Source organism: Haliotis rufescens, unplaced genomic scaffold (genome assembly GCF_023055435.1).
Source record: "Haliotis rufescens isolate VD_foot unplaced genomic scaffold, xgHalRufe1.0.p SCAF_92, whole genome shotgun sequence".
Taxonomy (NCBI): domain Eukaryota; kingdom Metazoa; phylum Mollusca; class Gastropoda; order Lepetellida; family Haliotidae; genus Haliotis; species Haliotis rufescens.
This window is the reverse complement of record NW_025964386.1, coordinates 750,099-778,065: the sequence shown is the minus strand read 5'-3', so window position 1 is coordinate 778,065 and position 27,967 is coordinate 750,099. Positions and strand designations below refer to the sequence as shown.

At 38.8% G+C, this 27,967-nt stretch overlaps 2 protein-coding genes across 3 annotated transcripts in view; one reads left to right on the top strand and one right to left on the bottom strand.

Moving 5' to 3' along the window:
* Positions 1-17,144, top strand: part of LOC124135622 (DNA excision repair protein ERCC-6-like 2) — a 33,203-nt gene extending 16,059 nt beyond the window's left edge. For both annotated transcript variants that reach the window (XM_046501038.2, XM_046501037.2), the window contains exons 13-23: positions 898-969; positions 2,295-2,440; positions 4,390-4,485; positions 4,863-4,962; positions 8,767-8,919; positions 9,893-10,076; positions 10,567-10,743; positions 11,448-11,599; positions 12,731-12,891; positions 14,269-14,495; positions 15,927-17,144. In XM_046501038.2, coding sequence (XP_046356994.2) covers positions 898-969; positions 2,295-2,440; positions 4,390-4,485; positions 4,863-4,962; positions 8,767-8,919; positions 9,893-10,076; positions 10,567-10,743; positions 11,448-11,599; positions 12,731-12,891; positions 14,269-14,495; positions 15,927-16,897 — 2,439 coding nt within the window. In that variant the 3' untranslated portion in view covers positions 16,898-17,144. The remainder of the gene's footprint in view (positions 1-897; positions 970-2,294; positions 2,441-4,389; positions 4,486-4,862; positions 4,963-8,766; positions 8,920-9,892; positions 10,077-10,566; positions 10,744-11,447; positions 11,600-12,730; positions 12,892-14,268; positions 14,496-15,926) is intronic.
* Positions 17,145-18,695: 1,551 nt separating this feature from the next.
* Positions 18,696-27,967, bottom strand: part of LOC124135623 (choline transporter-like protein 1) — a 33,911-nt gene continuing 24,639 nt past the window's right edge. Inside the window, exons 13-20 of the mRNA XM_046501039.2 lie at positions 27,650-27,756; positions 26,009-26,062; positions 25,249-25,335; positions 24,850-24,965; positions 23,734-23,900; positions 22,343-22,435; positions 21,323-21,415; positions 18,696-20,436 (exon numbers count right to left, since the gene is read on the bottom strand). Of these exons, the coding sequence (XP_046356995.1) occupies positions 20,359-20,436; positions 21,323-21,415; positions 22,343-22,435; positions 23,734-23,900; positions 24,850-24,965; positions 25,249-25,335; positions 26,009-26,062; positions 27,650-27,756 (795 nt within the window). The 3' untranslated portion in view covers positions 18,696-20,358. The remainder of the gene's footprint in view (positions 20,437-21,322; positions 21,416-22,342; positions 22,436-23,733; positions 23,901-24,849; positions 24,966-25,248; positions 25,336-26,008; positions 26,063-27,649; positions 27,757-27,967) is intronic.

Here is a 27,967-nt window from a genome sequence, read left to right as displayed (position 1 = left end):
ACTTACCAGATCATGAAAGTGACAGTTGGAATGTGTTTTCTAATCATGCAACCTCGAAAACATCAACACGGGGTATTCCGAACGACAGTTACGATCTCACGCTTCAGTGGGATAAACATTTGAACGTAGGAGGTGTTGAACAGTATGTGGGAAGAACTGCTATACAATCTCAACCATAGATTAGACATTCTGGAATGTTTGTTTGGTGAGTTTTCAAAATTGTAATTGAAAACTGTGTCAACATATTTTTCAAGTATAGTCTGAAATGGAAGTCGCCAGGTTGAAACGAGTGCCGTAAAGCTCGAGAAAGCTGCTTTCTAATTGGCTGATGTCGACTTCTTGTTAGTCATTTCAGTGGTCAGTCAAAGTTCGCGAAAGGTCATTATGACGTGACGTAATGAGATGTCCTCAGATCATTGTTTAGCAGCAACAAGATCTGATGTTAACGAGATTGATCATTCAAATTACCTTATAACTTGTTTGTTATTCTCTAAATAGCAATTTTATTTACTATATATTGAAACTATGAAGTGAGTATATGTATATATATTTGTTAGTTCTACAGTCTGTGCCAAAAGCTTTTCTAGTCTATTAGCCCGAACTTAGTACATTATCAAATGGTAGTCTATTACCTCATCTCACCAGACTGAATAGTCAGCTTTGGACTTGTGGCTAATGTTGCAACTGTTTCTGCTTACCTAATAAATGTTTCAGGATGTTTCAATTACGAAAAGGAAACATGGAACAATCGCTCAGACATAAACCGGATGTGATGTCATCATAATTTCATACTGATAATAAGTGGCACCAAATCTAAAGATTGGAACGCCTATGCTGTATGAATGTGAGAAGTGAACATTTTATCATGTATGATGACATTTGTATGTTCCTCACTAGGTTCTCCAGGGTCTCCTCTCCGTGTTCTACAAGACTCACAGCAAGGTGTTGGTGTTCTCCTACTCTACCAGGGTAATAGTTTTTCTGTTAGTCTTCTGAAATAAGTGGGCTTCGAGGTTGGCCCAGATGTGTACGGTCATACAAATTTTCAGTCCAGAGTTGCATCGCTTAGAAGTGTCATTATCCTATGACTGTATCCCTTGGGCTAGTCACAGTATGTCTGAAATACTGCCAGTGTGGCTTAAAATTATAACTCATTCACTCCCAATTGTATGATCATTGTTTGAGTCGCAGAATTGACCTTTAGATACTTGGTTTGTCAGCACAAAACCCATTCTTGTGATAAATGAAACAAGTAAGGGAATTCCAGGGAAGAACGTGTTGCATGTATCCCATGTTTGTTGGATATTTCACCTTGGCGATGTGTATTATTATGCTAAATATGCAGCGTAAAACAACATTCACTCTCTTACCGAAATAACTGCCTCATAAGCACCAATGAAGAAGTGTTGATGGGATTTACTGATAAACATAATATCACTCTGAAAAACTACCATAATCATAAGATTATCTAAATCATGATAAAAAAATTATTGTAAAACAATGATTATATACTTAGCATTCCTTATATCGCCATGTATTAGGTGAGTTTTTCGTACCTAGAACTACAGGGCTTTCAAGGGGGGTCGCCTTATACACTGGGTTAAAGAATTTTGATGTTTTTTTTGCATATATAACAAGGTCTTGCAGAACAGAAAATACAATTTAATCGGAAAATCATCATGTCTAGTAATGTTTTATCTGTAATTTTAGATTTGTTTTGACCATTTTTTAAAGTTTAATTGTTATCACCTGTTCATTTACCTGAAATCGCTGAAGGGATATGATGTGTTGTAGCTAAAATGGATAGAATTATCATTAAACCGCCCGCATGTTATCAAAAATGAGTGGGCCGCTGTAACTTGATAATGCCCTCATGTTTCTTGACGACGGGCCATTATCACGCCCGTTGTTAGGTGACGTCATAGGATAGGGATAGGTGACGTCACGTTCAATAGTGATGTCATCTGGTTTGTTCTATGTTGTTTGTGCGAAGTGGGTCGGTGATATTCATGTTGATTGCAGTAAATGTTTCAAACCCGATATTGTTGTTTCTTTTTATTTGATAACAAATTCAATCCATTTTCGCGATAATAACGGTCTTTTCAACTGCCCTCCTTTGTCGGGAAGTTAATGGAAGACCTCGAGCTACTGCAAGTGATAATCCCCTGAAAAATAGCGTTACCCTTATAATGTTTTTCTGCAGACTCTGCAGAAGTCAGTACACTTGTGAGCGCAGGCTATCTGAAGCTGGCTCAGTCTGTAATGTAAACTCAATGTTCATCTTCCCTCTCTAGCTGCTGGACATCCTGGAACAGTACATCATCAGTGACGGACACGAGTATCGCCGCATCGACGGCACCGTCAACAACCGGCGTAGGATGGATATTGTACGCGAGTTCAACAAGGACCCAAGCATCTTTGTCTGTCTGATATCTACAAAGTGAGTTGTGTTAAGTTTCAACCTGCGGGGATTTCAGAGATGCCAGCAGTTACCATCTTGTGGAGTAAATCAGATTAATAATACAAAATGTTTTAGGAATTTGGTATGCAAAACAACATTAGTAATTTTAGTTAGTTATCGACCAGGACTGCCTCTGTGGTCGAGTGGATATAGAGCATCGGACTGGTAGAGGTGCGCGTTATAACCGGTATACCGGTTAGCCGTGATGTGGCTTCGTGTCCAATACGTATTGCAATACAGTTTCAATATTGCAATAAATTGTGGCCATTTAAAAAAATGTATTACCTATTTGAATTTCGTGTTTTAATTCAAGGCGATCAAAGGCGATCGATAAAGCTGATGTCACGTTCGATTAGAGTTATGTCCCTTCCTATATAATAACGCGATATGTTACGAGATCTCGCCGTATCCGTGGTAACAAAATTGGTGAGAAATACTCGCGGTAAATCCGATGTGTGGCAGCATTTCGGGTTGAAAAAGCGTAAAATTGATCAAACAATTGAAGAAAATGTTGCTGTTTGTAGCAAATGTGAATCGTTTTATGAAATACGCCAGCTAAATAATAACACTTCCATTAGTTTATTCCTCTTGGAATACTCCATGATGATAATGTGTCTTTTCTAGTCAAAAAGAAAGTTTGTTTTTACCCAAATATAATAAAACAAGTCTTAAAACAGAAGAACTTCTTTATTTTTTCTCAGAAGTTGAAAACATTTTGTTTTGGCAATATATTGTGGTACGTATCGCAATACACGACTTTGTATCGCAATATATTGCAATACAGGTTCAAGGGGCAGTACCCATCACTACTGACTGGAGAGCAGAAGGTCAGTGGTTTAATCCCGGGCTGCATCATATGAAAAGAGGTTAACAGATGGTACTTGTTCTTACCCTGCCTGGCCCTTGTCTGAGTGGGGTATCCATGTTCAACTGTGGCATGGTATCTCAGTGCACTAAGCCAGCATTAGTTCAGACTACTACAAGCAGGGTCTTTGTCCCACATACTACTAATCAGTAATTTATTAACAATACGTTTTTGATTTTAGGGTGATAAAATAAAATGTGAAAGAAAATATATTTTCATCGAAATCATATAGACAATAATCCCAAAGAATTGTTTTGAAAGTGACTAATTTGAGACCCCAGTTATCCCTGATATTGCAGGCACGCAGGGTCTGGTGAGTTATGTGACAAGGCAGGTTGTGGATTATCATGCATCAACAGCATGGATCATTGCATGTGTTGTCGCTGGCCTTGTTTATTTTTGTCTGACTATTATGCTAAATATGCTGCGTAAAATAACATTCACTCACAGAAATAACTTTCCCATGAAGCAGTTATTGAGGAAGTGTTGATGGGATTAAACATGGCACTCAAAAACACTATCATTGGCATAAGATTGAACAATGTTTTATTTAAGTCCAAAGTATCTTTGTGATAGTATCCAGAGATGACCTCGCAAGATCATTGAGATCTTCTTATCTCAATCTCCTGAGACACCAAAACGGCACCTAAAATCATTCAGCTGCCGTTCCTTCAGTTACACTGCTCCTGTTCTGTGGAACGTCCTGCCACATGATTCTCATGTCTTAACATCACTAGCCTCCTTCATATCCCACTTAAAAGACCTTCCACTTACCAAAGCATTATCACTGCTTTTCATTTCTATTGCTATCATTACCTGTGTGTATGTATGATGTATATAATATCCTGAAGCGCTTTGTGCAAATACTAAGTTTCCAAACGTTTTAGCGCAATATTTATTTATTTATTTATTTATTTATTATTGACAGCATTTCAAGGAAAATACTTCATTAGAATTTAAGTTGTACATAGTGAATGCATGTACGTTGTTTATTTTTTGTCAGTTTCAACATATTCTGTTATCCATCTTTCAAGGTCAAACTATGATTTGTTCATGGTTTCAGAGCTGGCGGGTTAGGATTGAACTTGACTGGGGCCAACAAGGTCGTGATCTTTGACCCCAACTGGAATCCAAGTCATGACCTTCAAGCTCAAGACAGGTGAGTGCTCTCCCTTGAGCTGTTTCTGGTCCATGGAGCTTGCTCTGAAAACTGGATGCAAACCTTACTGTCATGCTTACTGTCAGTGCATCTCATTTATTACTACTTCCCTGCGAAGATCCAGGTTAGAACTTGCCTTCAGCAACCCGTTCGTAAGGCGTCTAACAGGATCGGGTGGTCAGGCTCGCTGACATGGTTGATGCATGTCATGGATCCCAATTGCATAGATCGATTCTCATGATGTCAATCACTGGATTGTCTGGTCCAGACTCGATTATTTACAGACCGATGTCATTTCCTTGAGTATCACCAAGTGAGACGTTAAACAACAAACAAACAAAACATTTATTTCTAATGTTAATCGTTGCCGATTTCAGAGCATACAGAATTGGTCAGAGGAAGGATGTGAATGTGTATCGCCTCATCTCTGTTGGAACAATAGAAGAAAACATTTACCTACGTCAAATATACAAACAGGTAGGCTGTTTCAAGTGGTTCAACCCTATGGGGATTATGGGTAAGAACGGGTCAACACCACCCTCCGCTGGTCATAAGAATCGATTAGACGATCAGGTGATCTAGCTCTGTTGATTGTGTGTCATTATACCCTGATGATGTTGATTGATCCTCGTACTATCAATCACTGGATTGTCTGGTTCATACTCAATTATTTATTGGCCACTGTCATATAGCTGATATATTGCAGAGAGTGACCAAAAAAAACCAAGCTTCTTTGTGCATACTGAATGAGTTACAGTATAACCAACTGTTAAGGTTATAACAAAATTGAAGGGACTACTAATTTTAGTTTGTTATAACCATAGTTAGCAGCATTTGTACAGCAAATGGCCGAGACCAAAAACCAGTTTGTAATATCCACCAGTTCTTTATAAGCTTGTATTTAAAGGGGCACTGATCTAACGCAATTCCCCGGGACTGGTTGTTGCCTTTGTTATTGTTTTTTTCCAGTGAGTACCCGGATGTATAGCAGAAATCTAGACTAGTTCGCGACCTCTGCTGCGCCATTCGTAAGCGCATTAGTCGCTTTTATGGGTAGTAATAAGGGCGTATGGTCACATTGATCAACAAAATGAAATACAGTTTTCGAGATAATAAGGAAATGTAGGTATCTTTGTGGGTAGCATCGGTAATGGTGACGAAGTTTTGATAAGTCACTTGCTTGGTAATTTTGCGATTTTCGTTTACACTATTTTGACTTGCAACACAAAGTAAATATTTCACCTGAGCATTGCTTTTTTTATAGTGTGTATTTTTTTTTACTGTCAAATGTGTCACAAATTTATTAAACGTCTAAATATTCAGTTATTTTACAAAGCGACTGAAAACATTTCCATCTGTATTATTATGATAACGAATTCCAAACATTTTGATGTTTAATGTCATCACCAAGAGACAGAAATCGTTACGTTGAGAAAAGTACATTTCTATGTTGTTTGGCTTCTAATCCTACATAATAATCTGTTGTGATGTTTGTAGGCCCTTTTGATCGTCTTAATCAATCTGGACGGATTTTTTAGTCAAAATGACTGAAATATTTACACATTTTATAAATTGCCTGAGAGAATCACATTTTACAAATTGACGGTAATATATACACGCTTACAAAGGAAAAGAACTGAAAACAACGTCTATCGCGCATTGAAGAATTTCCCAACCAAGACGTAGAGAAACAAGAACGAATCGGTTCAAATGAAGGAAAACAAAATGCAAATATCATAATTACAACCTTCCAAATTTATGTGTATAAATTTTAGGCAGCTTCCTTGTTCGAGGAATGTATCCGTGAATATCCACACAAAGGAACAATATCCCACTCGACTGCAGCTGTACAAAGAAACTTATTCGATGTCACGTGTCTCAGTAACAATCAAATATTTTAATAGATATATATCGTTTCGGGATATTAGAACCCGCGTTCGTTTCTCAACTGATCACTTGGATTGTTTCAGGTCTTTTACATAGGTGTCAACTCTCAATGGTCGGCTGAGAAAGCCCACGTGACAACTATTTTCATAACGTTCACGGTTCCTAAAAAATCCATTGAGTGATAGATAACAATGATCAATCAATCAACGTATTATAAGTTAACCCTTTGAACAAAGTATGTTGTTTTTACATCGGCACTTCACGCCATGGTATGAGTGTATTCCCTTTGTTTTAGTAAACCTAGACATGTAAACACTCACTCTTGACATATCCACTGTGCAAGTTAACAGTGATTAATCAATCAACGTATTTTCTGTTAATCCTTTGATGACTAGGAACGTTCCGTTGATTTACAAAAAAATAAATCAACTGATCATTCATCTCTTGCTGGGCTGCCACGTGCATATTACATAACACACATTTCACCTCACTTCAACCCTGGATTTAGATTGAATAATTACCCCAGACACAATAAATGCCAAATGGGAACCTTTGTCAGGTAATCTAAGTGGTGCTACCACTAATTGTACCTGTAATAAATTCATTAACTGAGCATCAAGTGAATGACGACAAATACACAAGTGATGGGTTATACGAGAAAACGTGGATGACAACAAGGGAGTAGTAATCGTATTGTCGACGCAAGCCGAAATCCGAAAATGCTTTCACTGCATGGATACTTTTTTTTAGTATAAAACTATAACCATCTGGGGTATTTCCAAATGACGACATCTGATGAGCTCCGCTGTTCTTTTTGTCTGCTTGTTTAGGCTGAAGAAATTAATTAACATGCGCCCTTTGTCGAAATCTTTATAGATCACAGTTAACCAATCAGTGTTTATGCAAAAATGCGTAAAACAAATATTGCCTCCAGCCTCCAAGTTTATTTAGCTGTCCTTGCAGTCGGTAGCCCAGTCTCTGGTCACGCTCAGTTGCGTTGCGTATCATCCGGGTACTCACGGGGGAAAAAACAATAACAAAGGCAACAACCAGTCCGGGGAATTGCGTTAGATCAGTGCCCCTTTAATACATATCGATCTGGCAGTATTATTGTTATGCCAGAGGCTGAAACAATTCACCAATGCCATGAGAAACCATACTGTAACGGTAATGCTATTTTTCAGGGCATTATCATTTGCAGAAGCCCGAGGTCTTCCATTAACTGCCCGACAAAGGAGGGCAGTTGAAAAGACCAAGGGCTTCTGCAAATGATAATGCCATGAAAAATAGCGTTACCGTTATTATAGCTAATATGGATGGAATTTTTTATCAAATATAAAGAAACAACAATATCGGATTTGAAACGTTTACTGCAATCAACACGAATGTCACTGACCTACTTTTACAGATATTGAAACATCATAGAACAAACCAGATAACATCACTATTGAACGTGACGTCACCTAGCCTATCCTATGACGTCACCTAACAACGGGCGTGATAATGGCCCATTGTCAAGCAATATGAGGGCATTATCAAGTTACAGTGGCCCGCTCATTTCTGATAACATGCGGGCGGTTTAATGATAATTCTATCCATTTTAGCTATAATCAATGATACTTTGGTGCACAGGTGGCCAAATCATCTGATGCACCATATCCGTTCTTGTAGGTTTCAACGAAGTGGTAAACTTCTAGAACCTGAATAAGTTCCTGCTTTCCTTCAGCATGAAGCTGACTCATATAACTGTCATAACTGAAATAGTGTTCAATAGCATTAAAACCTTTTCACTCACTCACTCAGTAATATGTTACACAGTAAGCTTCATTCTGTATTGATATGTATCTCTTCACAACTTGTATACCATTGCATGCATCAGTTTACAAACTGTAAGTGATCATTCTTTTGCGATATGATCTGAGGGTAATCTGATCTTGTATCAGTGTTTTGTTAACATGAAAAGGATTTGTGAAAATATATATACCTTATGTCATCCTTTGTTATTTTGAATTTATCCATTTTTACCTGAAATAGGAACTTGATACGTAACATACCGTGACTTTGGTACATCTTTCCAGCTCCATGAAAATCCGGGTTAGAATTGATCTTCAGCAACCCATGCTTGTTCTAAGAGGCGACTAATGGGATCGGGTGATCTGTCTCGCAAACTTTATTGATGCATGTCTTGTATCCCAATTGCGCTGATCGATGCTCATGATGTCATGCACTAGATTGTCTGGTCCAGACTTGATTATTTACAGACCCCCGTCATAAAGCTGGAATATTTTAATAATAGTGTGGGGTTAAACAACAAACAAACAAACCATATTTCCAGCCCTAGTTCTTACCATGCATGTTTGGCTCAGATTGAGTGAAATACTCTCCCTCCTACAGCAACTAGGAAATGTTGCTGTTGCAAGTGAGAATGCGACGCGTTTCTTCCACGGTATCCAAGGTGATCGCTTCCACAAGGGGGAGCTGTTTGGTGTGAAGAACATGTTCCAGATCCGCACAGGGGACTCTTGTCTGACTATGGATATTCTAGAGGTACGAGGATGCTGCTGAGTGTGAGAAGCCATTTCTGTTTTCCCCCTTTAGATGCCAGTCAGAATACTTCCCCAGTATCTGTTGCTTGATGTTAGGGCTGAATCGACCCGTGAAGATCCAGGGTAGAATAAGTCTCAAGCAACCCATGCTTGCCAAACGGGATCGGGTGGTCAGGCTCGCTGACTTGGTTGAAGCATGTCATCGATCCCTCTTGTGTGGAACGATGCTCATGACATCAATCACTGGATTATCTGGTCCAGACTCGATTATTTACAGACAGCCGTCATATAGCTGGAATATTGCTGAGTGCAGCATAAAACAACTAAAAAAAGAAAAAAAAAGGAACTGAATCAAATAGGGATTGTGTTTTCAGTGACTTGATTGATTGCGTGTAATTGTGCTTAATGGTATTGACTGTTGTAAAACATATTTACACAGATTTGATATTATAGGAATATTGCTGACTTAGGTTGTAAGCGACATTTGCTCTCTCAGACTTTTCTTTTTCTTTTTACATCAACAATCCAAATGTTATTCTTGTTCTATGAGAAAAATCCAAATATTCAGAGTTAAAAAACCCCATTTGATCATCCTTTATTCTGTGATGTTTACTGTGTGGTGTTTTAGTCTTATGAATAATAACTGTATTGTTAAGTTGAAATTAAAACCTGATGCTCAACACAAATAGTGTGATGTAACAATGTTCTACAGTCAAGGCAGTATTGTGATACAATAAAACAAAGTGAATCATATTATTTGCTCTTCACATTGTCCTGATTACCTGGTTGGGTAGCCGAGTGGATTCTGTGTTTGCTTGTAACGCCAAAGGCCTGGGTTCAATTCCCCACTCAGATACAATATGTAAGGTCCATATCTGGTGTTCCCTCGAAAGTTGTTAGAAATAATAATCCCTCCCTCCCTCCCTCCCTCCCTCCCTCCCTCACTCACTCACGGTTTCATGACACTATTCCAGAGAAAGCAGAAGATGGAGGCTGGTTTACATGGGTTCAAGATGTTGAAGTACGTAGCTCCACCATCCGACACCACGGAGGAGACACTGAAGGAGGATGGAGATTTGTCTGACGAAAACGCTGACCAGCAGACAGATGATGAAGAGTCTGAAGATGCACTCAGACATCTGCTGGGCACGGATGATGGTAGGATGATGTGAAGACAGCATCGTGTACTGACTCACTTAAATGTCCATTCAACTGTCTAGCATCCTGCTTGGGTAGAGGGAAGTTATAATAGGGGTGGCACCTTTCCTTAAGGTGTTTTTTGTTTTTTGGGGGGGTTGTTCAAACTAGTATGTAACCAATAAACAGTTGTGTTGTCAATAAACAATTTTATACAATCAACCTGGTGAAAGGGCCTCCCTACATAAATGAGTAAAATACTGGAATACAGTATTTGTCTTCCGTTGGACTTGGAATATTTAAGGATTTTTTTGTTTTGTGCGGAGAACTTTATGATGATGCGGGCGGTGTCTGAGAACCAAGACTATTTTTTTTTAGCCTAATAAAGAATATCATGAATATTTGATAGCTATCTAGTGTCAGTTAAATGATCCATATGTTGATCTAAATTTTTAGTAGATAATTTCTTGTGGTCTGTAAGTACATTAATATAAAAATACTTAACTTTCAGACTCAGGTCTGGATATTGCATCACCACGTCCCTCTCCACCAAGGAAGACTAAAGCACAAGTGTCTAGCACAAGGAGCTCAGGGCAGAGACACACTAACACTGCCTCAAGACTGAAGGAGTTGTCTGCCCCTGATGCCTCCGTGGCTCAGTCCTTCACATCAATCAACTCTGTGTTTGGTAATACTCTCTATAGATTGTGATATGATTCATACGATCTGTGTTTATTTAGGAGATAAACATACTTAATGTAGAGCTAGGTTACCTGAAGATATGACTTTGCTAAATTAAATTGGGAACCAAACTTGCAGTGTGAGGTTTCAGATGTTAAATTTAGCATAATAGCTTTTAAATTTACATGTTTTATTAAGGACAAATAAAATGGTCTCCATTCCCATCTTTATTTACTAGACCTGTGAAGATTTGGGTAGAACAGGTCTTCAGCAACCCATGTTTGCTGTAAAAGGCAACTATGCTTGTCGTAAGAGGCGATCGACAAGCAGGATTGGGTGACCGCTGACTTGGTTGTTGCATGTCATCATATCCCAATTGCGTGGATGGATGCTCATGATGTCAATCACTGGATTGTCTGGTCCAGACTCGATTATTTACAGACTGCCGTCATATAGCTGGAATAGTGCTGAGCGCGGTGTTAAACAACAAACAAACAAACAAAACAAAAAGCTTTATATACTATGAATGTTTTTTTTATTACTGAAGTTGAGTCAGATTTGCTGGGAACAAGAGCAAAATGTTTTAAAATTGAAAGTTTTTAAATGTTTTATTCAGTAGCTGGTATTTGTGAAATTTCAGGTTGGCAGGTCTACAAGTAGTTGAAAAACTCAATCTGCTTATTGAGTGTGTTTATCACTGTCTGTCCTCAGAGAAATGTGGTGTTATGCATGTCCATGAGAACCCCAAGGTGGTCGGTGCATCTCGAGCAGAGAACCACATGTCTCGACAAGCCATCCAAGATGTGTACGAGCTGCACCAGAACTCTCAAGTACCAGCCATGGAGGTTGACCCTTACTCAGAGGTTAGTATTTTCAACCATGTTTCAAAAATATTTTTTGGTCCATTCATTTCTCCATCCGTCATGTTTTGCTTTTTTGACATCCCTCATCCCTAAAACACAAGGATTATGATGCTGAAACTTCACATGTATGACACCAGAAATGTCTCTGTATATACATTGCCCACAGAAACCTGATCCAATATTCATTTTTTGTTTAATGAAACTTCAATTCAATCTGCAAATCAAATTTGTAAATTCTTTTTAAAATGAATTATTTACATTTATAGCGAAGGTAAATGAGTGTATTTTTTCAACAGTTATTCATTCTGAATGACTTGATGACTGAGAAGATCCGGGGTAGAATAGGTCTTCAGCAACCCATGCTTGCCATAAAGAGGCGACTAACAGGATCGGGGTGGTCAGGCTCGCTGACTTGGTTGATGCATGTCATCGATCCCAATTGCATAGATCGATGCTCATGTTGTCAATCACTGGATTGTCTGGTCCAGACTTGATTACTTACAGACCGTCGTCATATAGCTGAAATATTGCTGAGTGCGGCGTTGAACAACAAACCAACAATGAGGACTGAGAACCAGTTGATTTTGTGTTCTATCAACAATGTGATATTTAGTGATAACTTTGTCGTATTTATGAAGGTATAAACATAAACACCGGTGTGCACACTGTGTAAATCCATAAATGTCCAATAAAAGTCAAATGTTATAAATAAATATGTCAACAACAGGAACTCAGACTGCTTATTTAATCATTAACACACAAAAATCTGGAGACTAGTCACTACTATGCGAAGTTAAGTGGTATTATTCAGCGCAGTATTACAACACAAGCCCCACCCATTCTAATATCAGCCAGGAGACAGTAGTGCATTTGTGGGTCCCAATTGCATGGATCGATGCTCATGATATTAATCACTGGATTGTCTGGTCCAGACTTGATTATTTACAGACCGCCGTCATATAGCTGGAATATTGCTGATTGGGGTGTTAAACAACCAACCAACCAACCAACCATTTGTGAGCGTGGTCTAATTGTTTTTCAGTTTTAAATGTGGAAACAAATGCGAAAAATAATTGCTTGGTTAGATACAGAATCACTTGCAATGTTTTATTTGTACATATGTTGCTGTAGTCCAGTGAGGAGGAGATCCCTACCCCTCCCCCACTGAAGAAGGGTGGAAGCAGAGGGCGGGGCCGCGGTAGGAAGCCTGGGCCTGATCACAATACCCCACGGGCTGTAGAACACGGGTCTTGTAGGCTCTTGATTGGCCAGACACCCACAGCCATTAGAAGGTAGGAAGCTTAGTAGGATTATTACGTGTTTAGTTTCTTAACTTAGGACAGCTTAATTATTTCTTAGTTAACAGATTTTTTGGGGAAAATTTGTATTTGGTAAATGGGAAAAATAATAAAATAAACAGGGATTTATCTTTTTCTTTCAGTATTTCTGAAATCTCGCCAGAAGACCAAAAATCGGGTTAGGGTGCATTTCATTGGAAATACACAGAACTACCAAGCCAAATTCACACTATACCATAGAATCATCTGGCAAAATCATTCACTATGTTAAGAGTTTTGTATAAAGGTGTAATTAATTGGATTTAACGTTTAAAATATTTTTAACAATTTATGGAACATTTGTAGGTAGGAAAACATCATTATACATGTGTATATGTTAGTGTTTTTTTCTGGCAAATCAATAAAAATGTGAACATATTCGTATTTACCTCAATTTAAAACATGTCTGATGTGCAGGGATGAGAATTAGCAGCGACATTTTATGGATGATGTCATACAGTGCCATTATGTCACACTATGCAGATATCAAGTTTTAAAGAATGTTATGGCATGACTCTCAATCACCTAGCCACATGCAAATACAGTCAAGTCCCGTTAATCCGACATGGCTGCTTGCATATGATTATGTCAGATAAATGAGTGTGTCAGATAAACGAAATTAAGTTGTACCAACGTTCTTCTGTCATAGTTCGCAAAAGGTTCTTCTGACGTGACCTGTAATGGGATGTCCTCGGCAATAGCGAGAAGTTGTAACTGATTTTAATGAGATTGGGGTAATCTAAGCATGTGATTAATCCTGTTTTCTTTATTTCAAGCATTAATTGTTTATTGTTAAACAAGTTTATCTCTGCAGCTTTGTAATATGCAGCTACCAGCCGACTTGCCTCGCATAAAAACACTGGCTGTGTACTCGCGGGCAGATAACCACAGAGTACGCTGATCACTGTGTCAGATTAACGAGACTGATTAATGAGTGATTTCGGTAATTAGGTGTGTCGGAGTGAGAGACTGTCGGATTAACGGGTCTAAATAGCATTGATTTGATCCGGTCCCATCATTAGTGTCAGATAAAGCCGATTGTCGGATTAACGAGTGTCGGATTAATGAGACTTGACTGTATGTGTTATGATGTCATGAAATTTGAATTAATTCCATTCTATTACGCAGATTCTTGAAAGATTTGTCTTTTAGTCTATGATCCTTGGCTTCATCATTTCTGACAGTTAACTTACATTTTTTTGTTAAAACACCCCCATACACGACAGTGTGTGCAGTGATTATGAAATGTGGACATGCTATGATAAGTCTGTAATACTATTGAAAGCAGTATTCACCTCAACTTGCATCGAATACATATCTTCTATTTGCTAGACAACACTTTGCCAAGATGGCCGCCAGTGAAGCAGCAGACCAGATGGCGCTAGCGGAGACAATCCTTGGCGGTGATACAGCGTCGCGCCTACAGTTGCTAAGAGATTTCTATACCCAGGAGCACCCTAACCTGGAGGATGTGGTCAATACGTCCTTGACCATCACCAAAACTGATGACAGTTCAGTGGTCAGCAGCAGTGTTAAGAAGCCCAACAGTCTTAAAAACGGTGGGTTTTGTAGCAGATGGTTGATCCTTGGGCAAAATTGTATGGATATGATAAACATGTGGACTAAAAAAATATGTTATTTATATCAGCAGTTTGTTATAATATTGAGTTATGTACAGCTTGTGCACAATAAACAGAGGAAGCCAGTATGGTTTTACAACACTTTTAGCAAAATCATGACGGGGGACACCAGAAATCGGCTTCACATATTGTACCCATGTGGGTTATCAAACCCAGGCTTATGGCATGAGCGACTGACTACTTAAAGGGCAAGTAAAGTCAACATAGCAACTTTGCATATTTTAATACTTTACGGCATGCTTGATCACAAATGCTTGACCAAAATTAAATTTGAAAATCGGAAATGGTGTTGAAAAGACGATAAGAAACGACATGCATAATCGTCCCCCAAATAACAAATACCCTCCAGGAAGGGGAATCTCCTCCCTGGAGGTTAAAACGGGTTCCAGCTGCCTGACGTGCTGCGCAATTTCAACAATGAGGATGGTGCCAGTCTACCGGGTCTTTCTGCATGTCCAACACCTATTGTTATGGGTGGTGATGGGCAAGTCAATGGAGGATTAATGGGGGTATCTCACATACGACAAGTAATCGGTGAATATCTCACAAAATATGACACATCTAATTGGTGAAGTCTATTCACATACACTGTACTGAGTGAAAGCATTTAAGATATATGTCAATGAACGGAGAACATATTAATCATAAAAAGGAATTACAGACAAGAAACAGTATTCTACCGTGGCAAATGCACAGGTTGATTTACAGTTTATTCCCAGTTCATTCCCAGTTCTAAGAGGGATCGCAGCTAGGTTTTTGACGGATACAAGTTCACAATTAGCAATATGGTCAATGTTATTTTTGTAGGATTAACAGAAACTGCAACACTTTTAGATTGACCGCGTCCTATCATATGCATATGGCTGCCAAGCATCACAACATATCAGCCATTGAAAATATTTGTCACCCATCGCTGCACCGTTGCGCTGGTAACTTGAGGCCACATCCCTAAACAGTTTTGTTTTTTAATCCGATAACGGAGAATGTCATTTCATCACTTTTACTTGGACATTTAAATACTTTTTATGATTATTATATTTTTCTTTCGAGAATTGACTTAATATCTGGGACAATTGATATACGCAACAAAATCACAATACTTTTTTTCACTTTACTTGCCCTTTAAACCAATGGTCTACCCATCCACCCACATGCATAGACAAATGTTGCATGGTGTTTGCAAGGGTAGTTGTGTTAGAAACTCTGCAGCCTTTTATTGCACCGTGAATTTTTCTGCCACTTTGGAGTTTTGGGGGCACATACAATTGTGAGGAATATAGAAAAGGCGATTTCGATATTATGGCAATAATTCTAGATGTTGAAATCTTAAGTTTTGTTTCATTTTTTCAGGTAAGGAGAGTAAAACTGACTCTAAAATTCAGCCTAAGGGTCGTCCAAGGAAGTCAAAACAAGGTCTCACTTTTATCGAGTATGATGACAGTGAATCTCAGTCCATTCCACAACCCAAACCAGGTCCAAGCCGACTTGACCACGATGAGAGTGACCTGTCCAGCATGGAAGTGGGCAGGACAATAACACAGAGAGGAGTCACCACTCGGACACGTACTCCTCGTGGGAGACGAACCAAGTCTCAAGGACAGAGTCTGGCCACTAGAACGGTTGCTGCATCCAATTTCGACTCGCTGTTTGAAAGTGTTCCACAAAAACTTAGTAAGCATTCAAAGGAAGAGGAACAGAAACTGGTTAATACAGAGTTGGAATTTTCTGAGACTGTCATTGTTGATGAAGTTAAAGTGCCGTTTGTAGGAGACGAAGGATCAGATGTAAATGAGTTGCTGTTTCAAATTGGTAACTGCGGTAGGGAAAGGGAGAAGAAAGCACAGTTAGCGAGAGATGCAAAAGAAGATGAGGAACAGTTAGGTGTTTCCGTACTTGATGATCTATTCACCACTTCCACATCACGGAGGAAGCCTGCTCCTCCCAAAGCCAAGAAGAATGAAAATTCCTGCGACCTGTTTTCCCCAGAATCATCAACTTCTGAAAAAGATGCAGATTTGACATCGGACTTACTCAACGAGAGCACTTTAGCAGATGAGAGTATTGACTGTTTTAGTGAGCACAGGAAGTGGAAGAAAAGGAAAGCATCGCCAGGGAAGTCACCCGGGAAATCCCCGGGGAGAAGAGTTCAAAGACTTCTCCAAGAAAGTAGTGATGATTTTGAGAAGCTGCTGGAGTCAGGAAAGTTGCGGAAGAAAGATGGGAAATCAACAAGAAAGAATTTACATAGAGATTTTGATGATCTAAATGACAGCATGGATAGAGAGCCCCAGAATGTTGACAGTGCCAGCCTATTCTCATAGCACTCTACTACAGGTACATGATATGTCACCCATCAAAATGAGATCTTAGTTTTCGCTGCTGCTATCCAAAGATCTGAGGACATCCCATTACAGGTAACATTGACCGACTAAGGAAATGACTTACAAGAAATCGACATTTGCCAATCAGAAGGCAGCTATCTCGAGCTTTACGGCACTAGTTTCAAACTGGCGACTACGCTTCGAAACATATTTTGACCTATTCTCGATTAAAAAAATTAAAACTGACCAAAACAACATTCTGGAATGGCTTATATGGCCTAGTTTGTATGGATATAATCATAAAACCCGTAACTGTCGTTTGGAATACCCTCTGTTAAATATTTCGAGGTTGCATGATTAGAAAACACATTCCGACTGTCACTTTCAGGATGATATCGATATTGTATGTCACCCTTCAGAGATGCCACCCTTTATGATGCGGGAAGATAAATAATCATTCAAATATTTGGAACCCAGTTCTGCCAAAGGGATTAAGTGATATATATAATGAATCTTGTAAAAAAAACACATCACCTGTAATTTAAGCTAACTATTAACCTCGCTACAGTCATTGTCAGATATAAAACTTTTAATTTTTTTTGCTTGTGATAAGGTTTACCAAATTTGGGTGATCAAATATGTTTTATTTTTATCAGAACCATATAAATCAGATATGCTGATTCTGATGTAATTATTTTTTTTTACAATTAAATAATTTTAAGATGGCAGTTCTCCCAGATATTCCTAATTGCCTCAAGTTAGGGTTGGCTTCTCTGGTTTACTTCTCAATAAAACAGTGAACAGTCATCAAGTGGTCTGAGACCTGGCATGTCTTTATAAGCCTATTCTTGGTGTCATCAGTCACAGGCTTTCATTTCCTCCATTGTTTGGTGGCACGGGTGGCCCAATCGTCTAAGGCGCCGCGATTCGCTGTGCAGAGTTGCATCCCTTGGGCACGCCAGAAACCTATGATTGTGGGTTCGAATCCCGGTTCGCCCCAATTATGTTTCTAGGTTTGTCAGCACCATTCTTGTGGGTTTCACCGAAAGTGGTAAACATCGTAGACCTGCATCACTTCGGGCTTTCCTCCCACATTAAGCTGACACACTGCGATATAACTGGAATACTGTTAAAAGCGGTGTTAAGCCCAACTCACTCACTCCTCCATTGTTCAGTATGCTGGTCTAACGTATCTGCCCCTGATTACATACAAATGAGCACTTACTATAGTTCCAGGTCCCACTTGAATAAAGCGTTTTTAGCGCAACGACAATCATTAAGTTATGTTAAAGCATTGTTGTTACAATCGCTGTGATTGCTAAGATCGCTTTGTGCAAATGGACCATGATCTGTCCATCCTTGAAAAGTTATCAAGTGGTCAGATCAGGCTTGCTATCAGCTGTGAGGGTAAATGATACATTCATAAGGGCAGCAAGTAGCTTAGTGGTTAAAGTGTTTGTCACCCCGAGGATGTGGGTTTGATTCCTGTAATGGGTTCAAGCACAGGACAATGTAACTAATAATACCCTATTCAGCGTTATAAGCGCCCCGCTCTAATAAGCACCCATGGCGATATTTGCTTATATATTGGCACGTGAACAATCCCAATTAGCACCCCTTCCGATTGATCAATGTAAACAAGACTTATTCATTCGTGTATAATACGCACTCCTATGTTATATGCACCATTAATTATGGGCAATTAAATTCTGGAAAAATGTATCTGCCGTACATAAACATTTCAGGCTGTCAGCATAAACCACGAAATTTATCTTTCAGCTGTTTTTTCCCACCAAAATAATATTTTAATAAGAGCCCCCTATTTCTAATTTTGAGATTTTACGTCGAATGCGGTAGTAACAAAAAAACCTCGCAGACGAGGCTCTATGATTTTTTTTGCAAGTTGTTTTTAATGTTTTTATTAGTTACATGGTCCTGTGGTTAAAGCTGTGAAGTCCATCTGTGACTTGAGCCACTAGTACATCAACAGTAAGCTCCACCTGAAATTATGTCAAGTGACAAGTTTTTGGATAGTAGTGTCAACTTTTGAAGCAGACTGTGAAGGCTATTCTTGTGTCATCAGACATGTTTTTTCTTCTTCTGCCCATCCTCCATCGTAGTCAAACATGTCTGCCTTTACAAACAGGTCTACACAACACATTTGTAACAGGTTACATACAAAATATGCACTTTATTATGAACATTTGAAATTACATTTAATATTACATACAACAATGTACACTGTCAAATCTCAAAACATAGAGTTAAAATGGCAGTAAGAATTCAGATTGGCATATTCTTTTATTTTATACTTCAATGTCAAATCTCAGAACATACAGTTAACATGGTAGTATAAATTAAGATGGGCATATTTGTCCATTTTATACTTCTAAGAAGGTGAACAATGGCAGAGGCTACATGTACTATGCATTTGATCTGTTGTTATTAAACATGTTAATTCTTGATGGTTTTATTGTTATACATGTATCTTTTTATTTTTCTCTTCCGTGTGTGATGGAGGGGTTGGTAAATAAGAAAAAGTTTAACTAGTTCAATTTGATTTTCTGATTTGCTTTTGGCTGAGAGGAGTCAAATCCTTAAACTGTCGGCTCAGGAAACAATATCAGTGTTCCAAGGCGAGTTATTTTACACTGCAGTCCACATATTACAGCATATTCCTTCAATATCGTTACAGTCTGCATATAATCAACTCTGATTCAAACAAGACATCTTATATGAAGATCTATAATCAACCAGATCCGACATTGTGACCACCTGATCCACATGTTAGGAGGTTCTCGTAACAATCATGGGGTAGTGGGGCCCTATTCTAGCCTGGAATCCTGATGAATTTAGTTTTCCAATGCATCCTATAAACAGGCTATTACCCATTTGAAGCATTTATAAACTAACCTATACAATCTCATTAAAAGCAGATATTTTACTCTGATACAATACCTCTCAGGATGACACCTCTGTGAGGTGAACTTTTTCATCAGTCAATTCGCGTTGTGGTTCTAAATCACTGGTACAAGTGAGCAAAACATTCAAACCAGCACGTCTGATTTCATCTCAAAACGAACTAAAACAACAAATATAGTGGTGCTTGATATTGATGTTGATTATGTGGATATTCATACATCCTATCATTTCTGATGCTGTGGCATGTGCACTGAAAAGGGAATAGCAGTGAATGAACATTTGAGGTCTGTGTGGCTTTCCCCTTGTATAAATCTAAATTTCCTAATTGAGGCCGTAACAAAATGAGGCCAATTCATTTTCATTCTGGTTGGGCAATCTGATCTGACACTCATAAGCTGAGTTGGAGGTGTGCTACCTGCAACAGTAAAGAGATTGGAACCTATGGGGATTCCATGGTTGAATGACATACTCAATGATGATAAGCATTTAAGTAAAAGTAATCATGTGGTGTTGTCTTTTAAAGATGCTTTTGTGTTCTCTTAATCTGTGTCTCGTTTGGTTTTGTTCTTCTTTGCTTCTCTGTTTTCAGCATCCTTGTTTACATTGTTAACAAATAGCTGTGGAAAAAAAGATAACACTTGTGCATCATGACAGTTAGGTCAATTTTCTACTGATTTTACAAAGTAGTCTCATGACGTATTTCATGCTAAGGCAAGACTAGGTTAAATTCTGGTCATACGGATCTGGCCAAAATGGGACATGGTTGAGCGAATGAAAGGCTACTCGTTTTTTTTTCTTAAAAGAGCTGTTCATTATTAATATAAGATAACCCACAGGACTGATTTTGTCTTTTACAGGCTTCATGTGGTGCCTAATGTTGGCAGACTTGCCTGTAAAAGAGGATTTTGATTGTCGTGTCGAAAGGACAAATTACAATTGCTAAACAAATAGAGGGGTAATGATCGTAGATGCATGATCCACAATAAATTTGTCAAATGATCAGATGCAACATCAATTCTGTCTTTCCCTATCAACATTATCAATAGATAATTAAAAAAAAGTCCACAAATATTAAATGACTTTTCAGCTACCAGTATCATGTGGTTAATATATCACCTATCATATATCAGCAATCAAATTTGTTAACATCTGATTGCTTCCCCCATAAACACCCCCAAATTATGGACCACGTTCCATTGCAAAGAAGTTTCAGCTAAAAAGGAAAATATCCATTCTCATTCTTGAATATTCCCAAAGACAAACATACAATATAAATGCCACCATATTTGGAGTTAGAGGAATTTTTTCAAGATTTTTGTAGTGGCCACTTGCCCACTGGTGACAGCAATGATACCAGGATATTGTAGGGCGGTAAAAGTACTAATTAAACAGTCACAATACTATTGCAGAAGTTCTACCTGTATCGCAATAGTGCCCTTTTCCACCTTAATTTCTGTGCATATATTCTGGCTGTCCCTTGTTAAAAAAATCATCTGGACATACCATGAGATTCTTGGACATGAAGTAGGGTTTGGTGACGCCATCATTCTCTTCACAGTCTTCACAGAAACACAGGAAGATTGTGTCCATGGTGATCTGAGAAACAGTAACAATTATCATTACTAATCTCGCCCCCATTGGGATTCTGGGTTGGAAGAGGTCCCCAGCAGCATCTGCTATGAGCTGACTAAACAGATCAGGATTTCAGGCGTGGTGAGGATAGCCTAGTGGTGAAAGCGTTTGCTTGTCACGCCAAAGACCCGGGTTCGATTCCCCACATGGGTACAGTGTGTGAAGCCCATATCTGGTGTCCCCCACCGTGATATTGCTGGAATATTGCTAAAAGCGGCGTAAAACATACTCACTCACTCAGGCTTGGTGACATGGTTGATAATGCATAATCATATCTATCATTTAAACTATGTTTATCAGTGTATAAAAATTCCCGCAAATTAGAGTCAGACAACCAGAAATATCTAGACTAACTAACTAAAGTAACAAATGGGTAAACATAAGAATAGTACTGTTTAATGTTCTCAGAAAATAAAAATAAACTGGTTGATTGTCAACTTTGTAATAGTAAATCCCGACCATTGGGTGTCCAACTTTTCAAAACTAACCCTCCGTGGGCAAAATAGACAGTCTCCGACTGGCAGGCAAGTGGGTATTTTAAACTGTTTTTATTCTATATTCCGATTGTGGCTTTTGGCTAAGGTATGTCAGATCATAAAGCCAAAACATAAGAAGTGGTGGGGTTTAATGTCCAGATTAAGAATATTTACTCATGTGCATGCACATGTGTTTGTCCGGATTTTTGCCGGTTTTGTAGTGCAAGCCCTATCAGATACCATGCCTTAATTTAACATGGATACCCTACTCAGACACATTATACTGACTCCGAGTCAACCAGTTCTTGTTTTCGCCCCATTATTTTTAGTGCCAGGCAGGGTAACAAGAAGTACCATCTCCTAATGTCTTTTAGGGTGATGCGTCGAGGCATTGTTCAGACTACACTCTCCTTACCTCATAGACGAGCATGAAGCAATGAGCGATGGCAAAGGCCACAGCACCAGCAGCAGTCAAGGGGGCCCAGACGTAGTTTATATCATCTCGCATCTGCAGCAACAACTCTCACATTTTCAAAATCAAAATATTTTTTTAAATGTTAATTTTGGAGGAAAATTCATGTTGATTTAAAACATGTCTGTCTAATACACAACTAAAATGAGATATAATGATAGGATTATTTGATGGATTAAGATAACTCAAGAGATATATGTTGGATTCAGATTTGATTGAGTCTCTAATATGTGTATGATTGTCTAGATTGTGGCAGGAATGTGCCATGCTTTAAACAGGATGTGAGAATTCTGTTAGAATATGTCTTCAGCACCTATGCTTGTCATTAGAGGCAGCTAAATAGGCCAAAGAAAACCACCAGAAGGCTCCCAAACTATGGAATATGTACTCTTTAAATAGAGAGGCGGTCGGGTAGCCTAGTGGTTAAAGCGTACGCTCGTCACGTCGAAGATCCAGTTTCAAATCCCAACATGAGTACAATGTGTGAAGCCCATTTCTGGTGTCCCCCTGCCGTGATATTGCTGGAATATTGCATAAAGCGGCATAAAACCATACTAACTCACTCTTTAAAAAGACATAGCCACACAAATTACTAACAAGACACAATGCCCCATAATGTTTGCATCGTGATGATAGGAACCCAGCACATGTTCAATGGAACCTGAACCAGTAAATCATGCAGTGTGTAACCATTTGTTGCCACCTGCGTGATTCACTGTCTCAGGTTCCACAGATAGAGGCTTGTCAGGCTTGGATGACGACGTGTCATCGTATCATTATATCAATTACTGGTTTGTTTGGTCAAGACTCAATAATGTACAGATTGCTGTCCTATAGCTGAATGGGGGGAAGGAGGGCAGAAAAAACCCCAAAGCAAACCAATATGTACCATCCCATGGATATTTCGGAAATGAACATACTGTTTTCTCATCATAAGAGGTGACTTAGGGGATCGGGTGGTCAGTCTTGCTGACTTGGTTGATGCATGTCATAGATCCCAACTGCGTGGATCGATGCTCATCATATCAATCACCGGATTGTCTGGTCCAGAATCGATTTTTTACAGACCACCGTCATATAGCTGGAATATTGTTGAGTGCGGTGTTAAACAACAAACAAACAAAAACAAACACACATTTGAAACCAACACTATAGGGTACTGTAGACTCCTCCAGAAAACAAAAAAATAAATTGATCTGGCCTAAATGCTTCTTCAAGCTCCAGTATTTTCATTTCTGTTTGACCTGAAAATGAACTGTGTTGATGTTGAATATAAACATACCTCATTTATATTATAAGAAATAATACAATTACTTCCTGGCCCTATCACTCACTTTGAAGAATTCGTTGCCAACTAGCACCGTGACTGCCACACACCCGATCTTGGCCAGGAAGAGAACGAAGTTACCGATGGAGTTGATGGCTGCTACTCTCAGAATATTGGCTAGCAGTATCATGAAGGCCTTCTTGGCGCCAGTAAAGAAATTGTACCCATGGGATGCTGGAAAGTAAGGCAAGATATATATTTGGCACTCACTCAACAATCCCATCTGTGGTCAAGTAGTTTTTTCTAAAGTACAAGGTATGATATGGCCCATGTGATCTGCATAATCTAGGAAATGCTTAAACTTCTAAAAATTGTTATGAAGACAGATAAACCACAATGCTTTTTATAAGAAATCTTTTTTAAGTATATGTACACCCCCCTACCCCGCTCCCATTTTATATAACATCATTTTTTACACTTTCTACTTGAAAAAAAATATGTCATTTTTTTTCATGCCCCAACCAATACATAGTAGTGGCGACCCTCCCTCTATCGCTGTCATATTTTGTGGTTTTCAGGAAGTGTTTTTTGAACATCAGCAAGTCTTTGACCCAAGCTGAGTTTCATTGGATTCCTAATGTCTTCAATTAGCAACACACTTTGTTGTATATCAGGAGACCTTTAACATTTTGTCAATCTATCAAAAATATGAAGCAGTGCAGCCAATCATATGCTAAAATTCAAAGTCCTAGATACATTGTTACCATATTCGACGTAATAAGCGCCCATGGCGATATTTGCTAATATATTAGCTAGTGAACAATCCCAATTAGCACCCTTCCAAATGATCAATGTACACAAGACTTATTTATTCGTGTATAATATGCACTTGTGTGTTATATGCACCCTTAATGATGGGCAATTAAATCCTGGAAAAATATATCTGTTGTGTATAATATGCACAGACTTTTCTTTTGTATCATTTCAGACAGTAAGCATAAACCACAAAATTGACGATCTTTCAACTCTTTCACCAAAATTATATTCTAATAAGAGTCCCCTATTTCTAATTTTGAGAGCGCCCTGGGCGTTTATTACGTCGAATACAGTATATATCTTACAAAGGGTAACTTCTGATGTGAGAGCATCATGACACGACAAGTTGAAGCACATAGGACCCTACCTGTCATAATGTAAGCATTTCTGTTGAGATACTTGATGAAATTCTCAAAGCAGTAGAGACAACACTGTAGCATCTTCAGGAAGAAGTCCACAAGCTTGCCACTCTTCTTATGAAGCCTTAGAACACAACATAGATGGTTAAAACTTCAACAGATACCTTGCATATGTGTATCCCAAACTTACGACATGAGGGACTGACAGGGGATCCACCAATGCGTAATTAAAGGATCTTGACACTCAATCACCAGGGTGTAGTTGTACAATGTGATCTAATCGCTTTGGTGATCGTAACTATACACCTTGATAAAGACAGTGATGACCAGAATTTAGTTCTTCAGTGTCTCATTTGAACTCTTTGGAAATGTATTGAATTTGAATAATGAATCATTGGTCTACTTACCTCTTTTGAATCCTGGACAGGATGAATCTGACGATCCTTATTATTGCTAAGATGAGGGATCCAAAGGCGACTGTACCCAGGTGATACCTGCAGATAGTGTTCACAAACATACACTGGGGCCATCTTGAACAATATCCCTGTTTTGGGTAACACAGTAGGTAAGTTAAGGTGGCTGGGTATGTAAGTGGGTGGGTAGGTATTTTCCTTTACATTTGGACAACAAAACAATTTGGAATGGGCATCCATCCTGATGGCTATATCCTGCTATATACCCGTGGCTTGATTGGGGGGCAAATATTATTATATTTACTATTATTAAAAGAAAGATGAAAATTAAAAGCTGCCAAATTATATTTGTAGAGGCTCTTTGTCAGTGTTCATGGGTTGTCCGAAACAAAGGCCATATGGTCCCAATGGGTGCAGATAGTTTTTGTATAAATGATCAATTTACAATTATGACCTGTAAAATCATGTGATATTCTACTCTGGCCTGACATGGGATCTACTCTGACATTGTCAAAGTCTGGGTTCCCTGGTCCAAGTCTGAAGGCCCCTGTGATGTAAATGTTATATTGTTAGCTTGGGAATAAAACCTCATCTATTATCCATACGTTCTCTCATTCATGAGTTTGCAATATCTTCGGAAATTCAATTCAAAGGAGGTAAAGTTGGCTGTATTTATTTAAAACGCGTTACCCCACAATGTTTTAAATTATTAAATTAAAAGGAATGGAAATAATTTAAAAGCTGACATATTTACCTTATTAGATTGTATATGGATCGACATATTGGGCATCCAAGTTGCGATTTGTCACTGAAATAAAGAATCACAGTTTAAAACATTGTGAAGTTGTACTTTTACTGGACACATTGACACCAATATTTGAACTCCATGTTGGAGCAGGGGGTGAGGTGAGTGAGGCATCGAGATCGAGTGAGCGCGTGAGGTGTGGGAGGTCTAATGCCCAGGGATGGGAATGGATATTTTCCTTTTCAGCTGAAACATCTTTGCAACAGAGTGTGGTCCATAATTTTGGGGTGTGGGGAAGCCATGAGATTTTAACTAATTTGTGTTCACTAAAATTCGCAGTTCAGAGGAAGATTCTCACCCCTGAATGCCCCTTTGAAAAGTAGTTCAGCTGACACGCTTGAAGTCAGATCCAACTAGTCTGCAGCTCATTTTGGATTAGTGGATTATTTACAGGATATTGAATTGATATTGAAAGAAAACAACTAGTCCCTTTAGATTTTCACTAGTCTTGGACTAACAAACTGGTAGTCTTTTTTTGGGGGGGGGGGGGGGGGGGGGGGAGGGTTGTTGCTTAACGCCGGCCGCACTCAGCCATATTCCAGTTATATGACGGCGGTCCGTGAATAATCGAGTCTGGACCAGACAATCCAGTGTTTGATATGAGCATCGATCCACGCAATTGGGATCGATGACATGCATCAACTAAGTCAGTGGGCCTGACCACCTGATCCCGTTAGTCGCCTCTTACGACAAGCATAGGCACCTTTTACAGCAAGCATGGGTTGCTGAAGACATAATCTACCCCGGATCTTTGTGGGTGACTGGTAGTCAATCCCTGCTGAAACAATACAGGTCTTGAACATTTAACACTCTGCAGGCAGTGTGCATGGCTGACAAACAATGAGTTTGTTTCCTAGCAGAAACAAACCGTAACTGTTCTAGGTACTACCCAGTGTTACATGAGCTTTGATAAGGAGATTGTCTTCACATGTCATGAACAAAACTGTCAGACTTTCCTATTCTTTTATCAAAAGATTTGTTTTTTCAAATCCTATTGATGAAAAGTACTTTCAGATTACATTTTTGGCTTTACAGCTATTTGAACATGTTGTCATGTGAAGTGGTAGTAAGGTGGTTTGTTGCTTTATAACCAACTGTTACCTTTGGTCTTGCAGTTTAACCTATTCTATGCAAAAAGTATTGTTATTTGTTTAGGGTTAACAGAAGCAGTGCCGTAGCCAGCCGGGGGAGACAGTTGCCCCCCCTGGATTTTTTTTTATAGAAAACAGTTTTATTTGAATCATGAAAATACAAGTTGGGGACAAGTGATACCTGTACAAATATTTGCCCCCGACCCACCCCCCACCCCTGTCAAAAAAAAGTTAACTACGGCCTTGAGAAGTCACAGAATATGTAAAGAAGTAATGAAGAGAGTTGTTTTCTTGCAACATCTTGATGAAGGAACTTGTCCTGACTTCTAAACTCCTCAAGGCTCCCTGATTTAACCATATATATGTGTGTCATTTTTCACTATATGGTATTCAAAAAATAGATGTATAAGGTTAGAAATTATCCTAGGATGGAAATTTCTTCATGAAAGATGCATGACAAAAATCAGATTGATCCTTTTAGAAAGTAGACACCACCCACCTTGAAAAATACCACACAGACACTGCCCCTGCTATGATGAGATCTTGACAAGCTACAACAAAGGCAGACATCCACAGCACGCCAAAGAAGTGGTACCATCGTAGATACTGAAACATGATAGCAATCACTGTAACATGTAATATTTGCAGATATGCCATCACTTTGTAAACAGTGATACCATAGTAGATAGTGAAACATGTCACCACAAACTGAAACATGTTCTGTCAACAGATAAACCATCGCTCTAAAAACAGAGTACCTGATCCTAGTTACCTAAACATGGTACCTAGCACTGCAACATTTGATAAAAAATACATA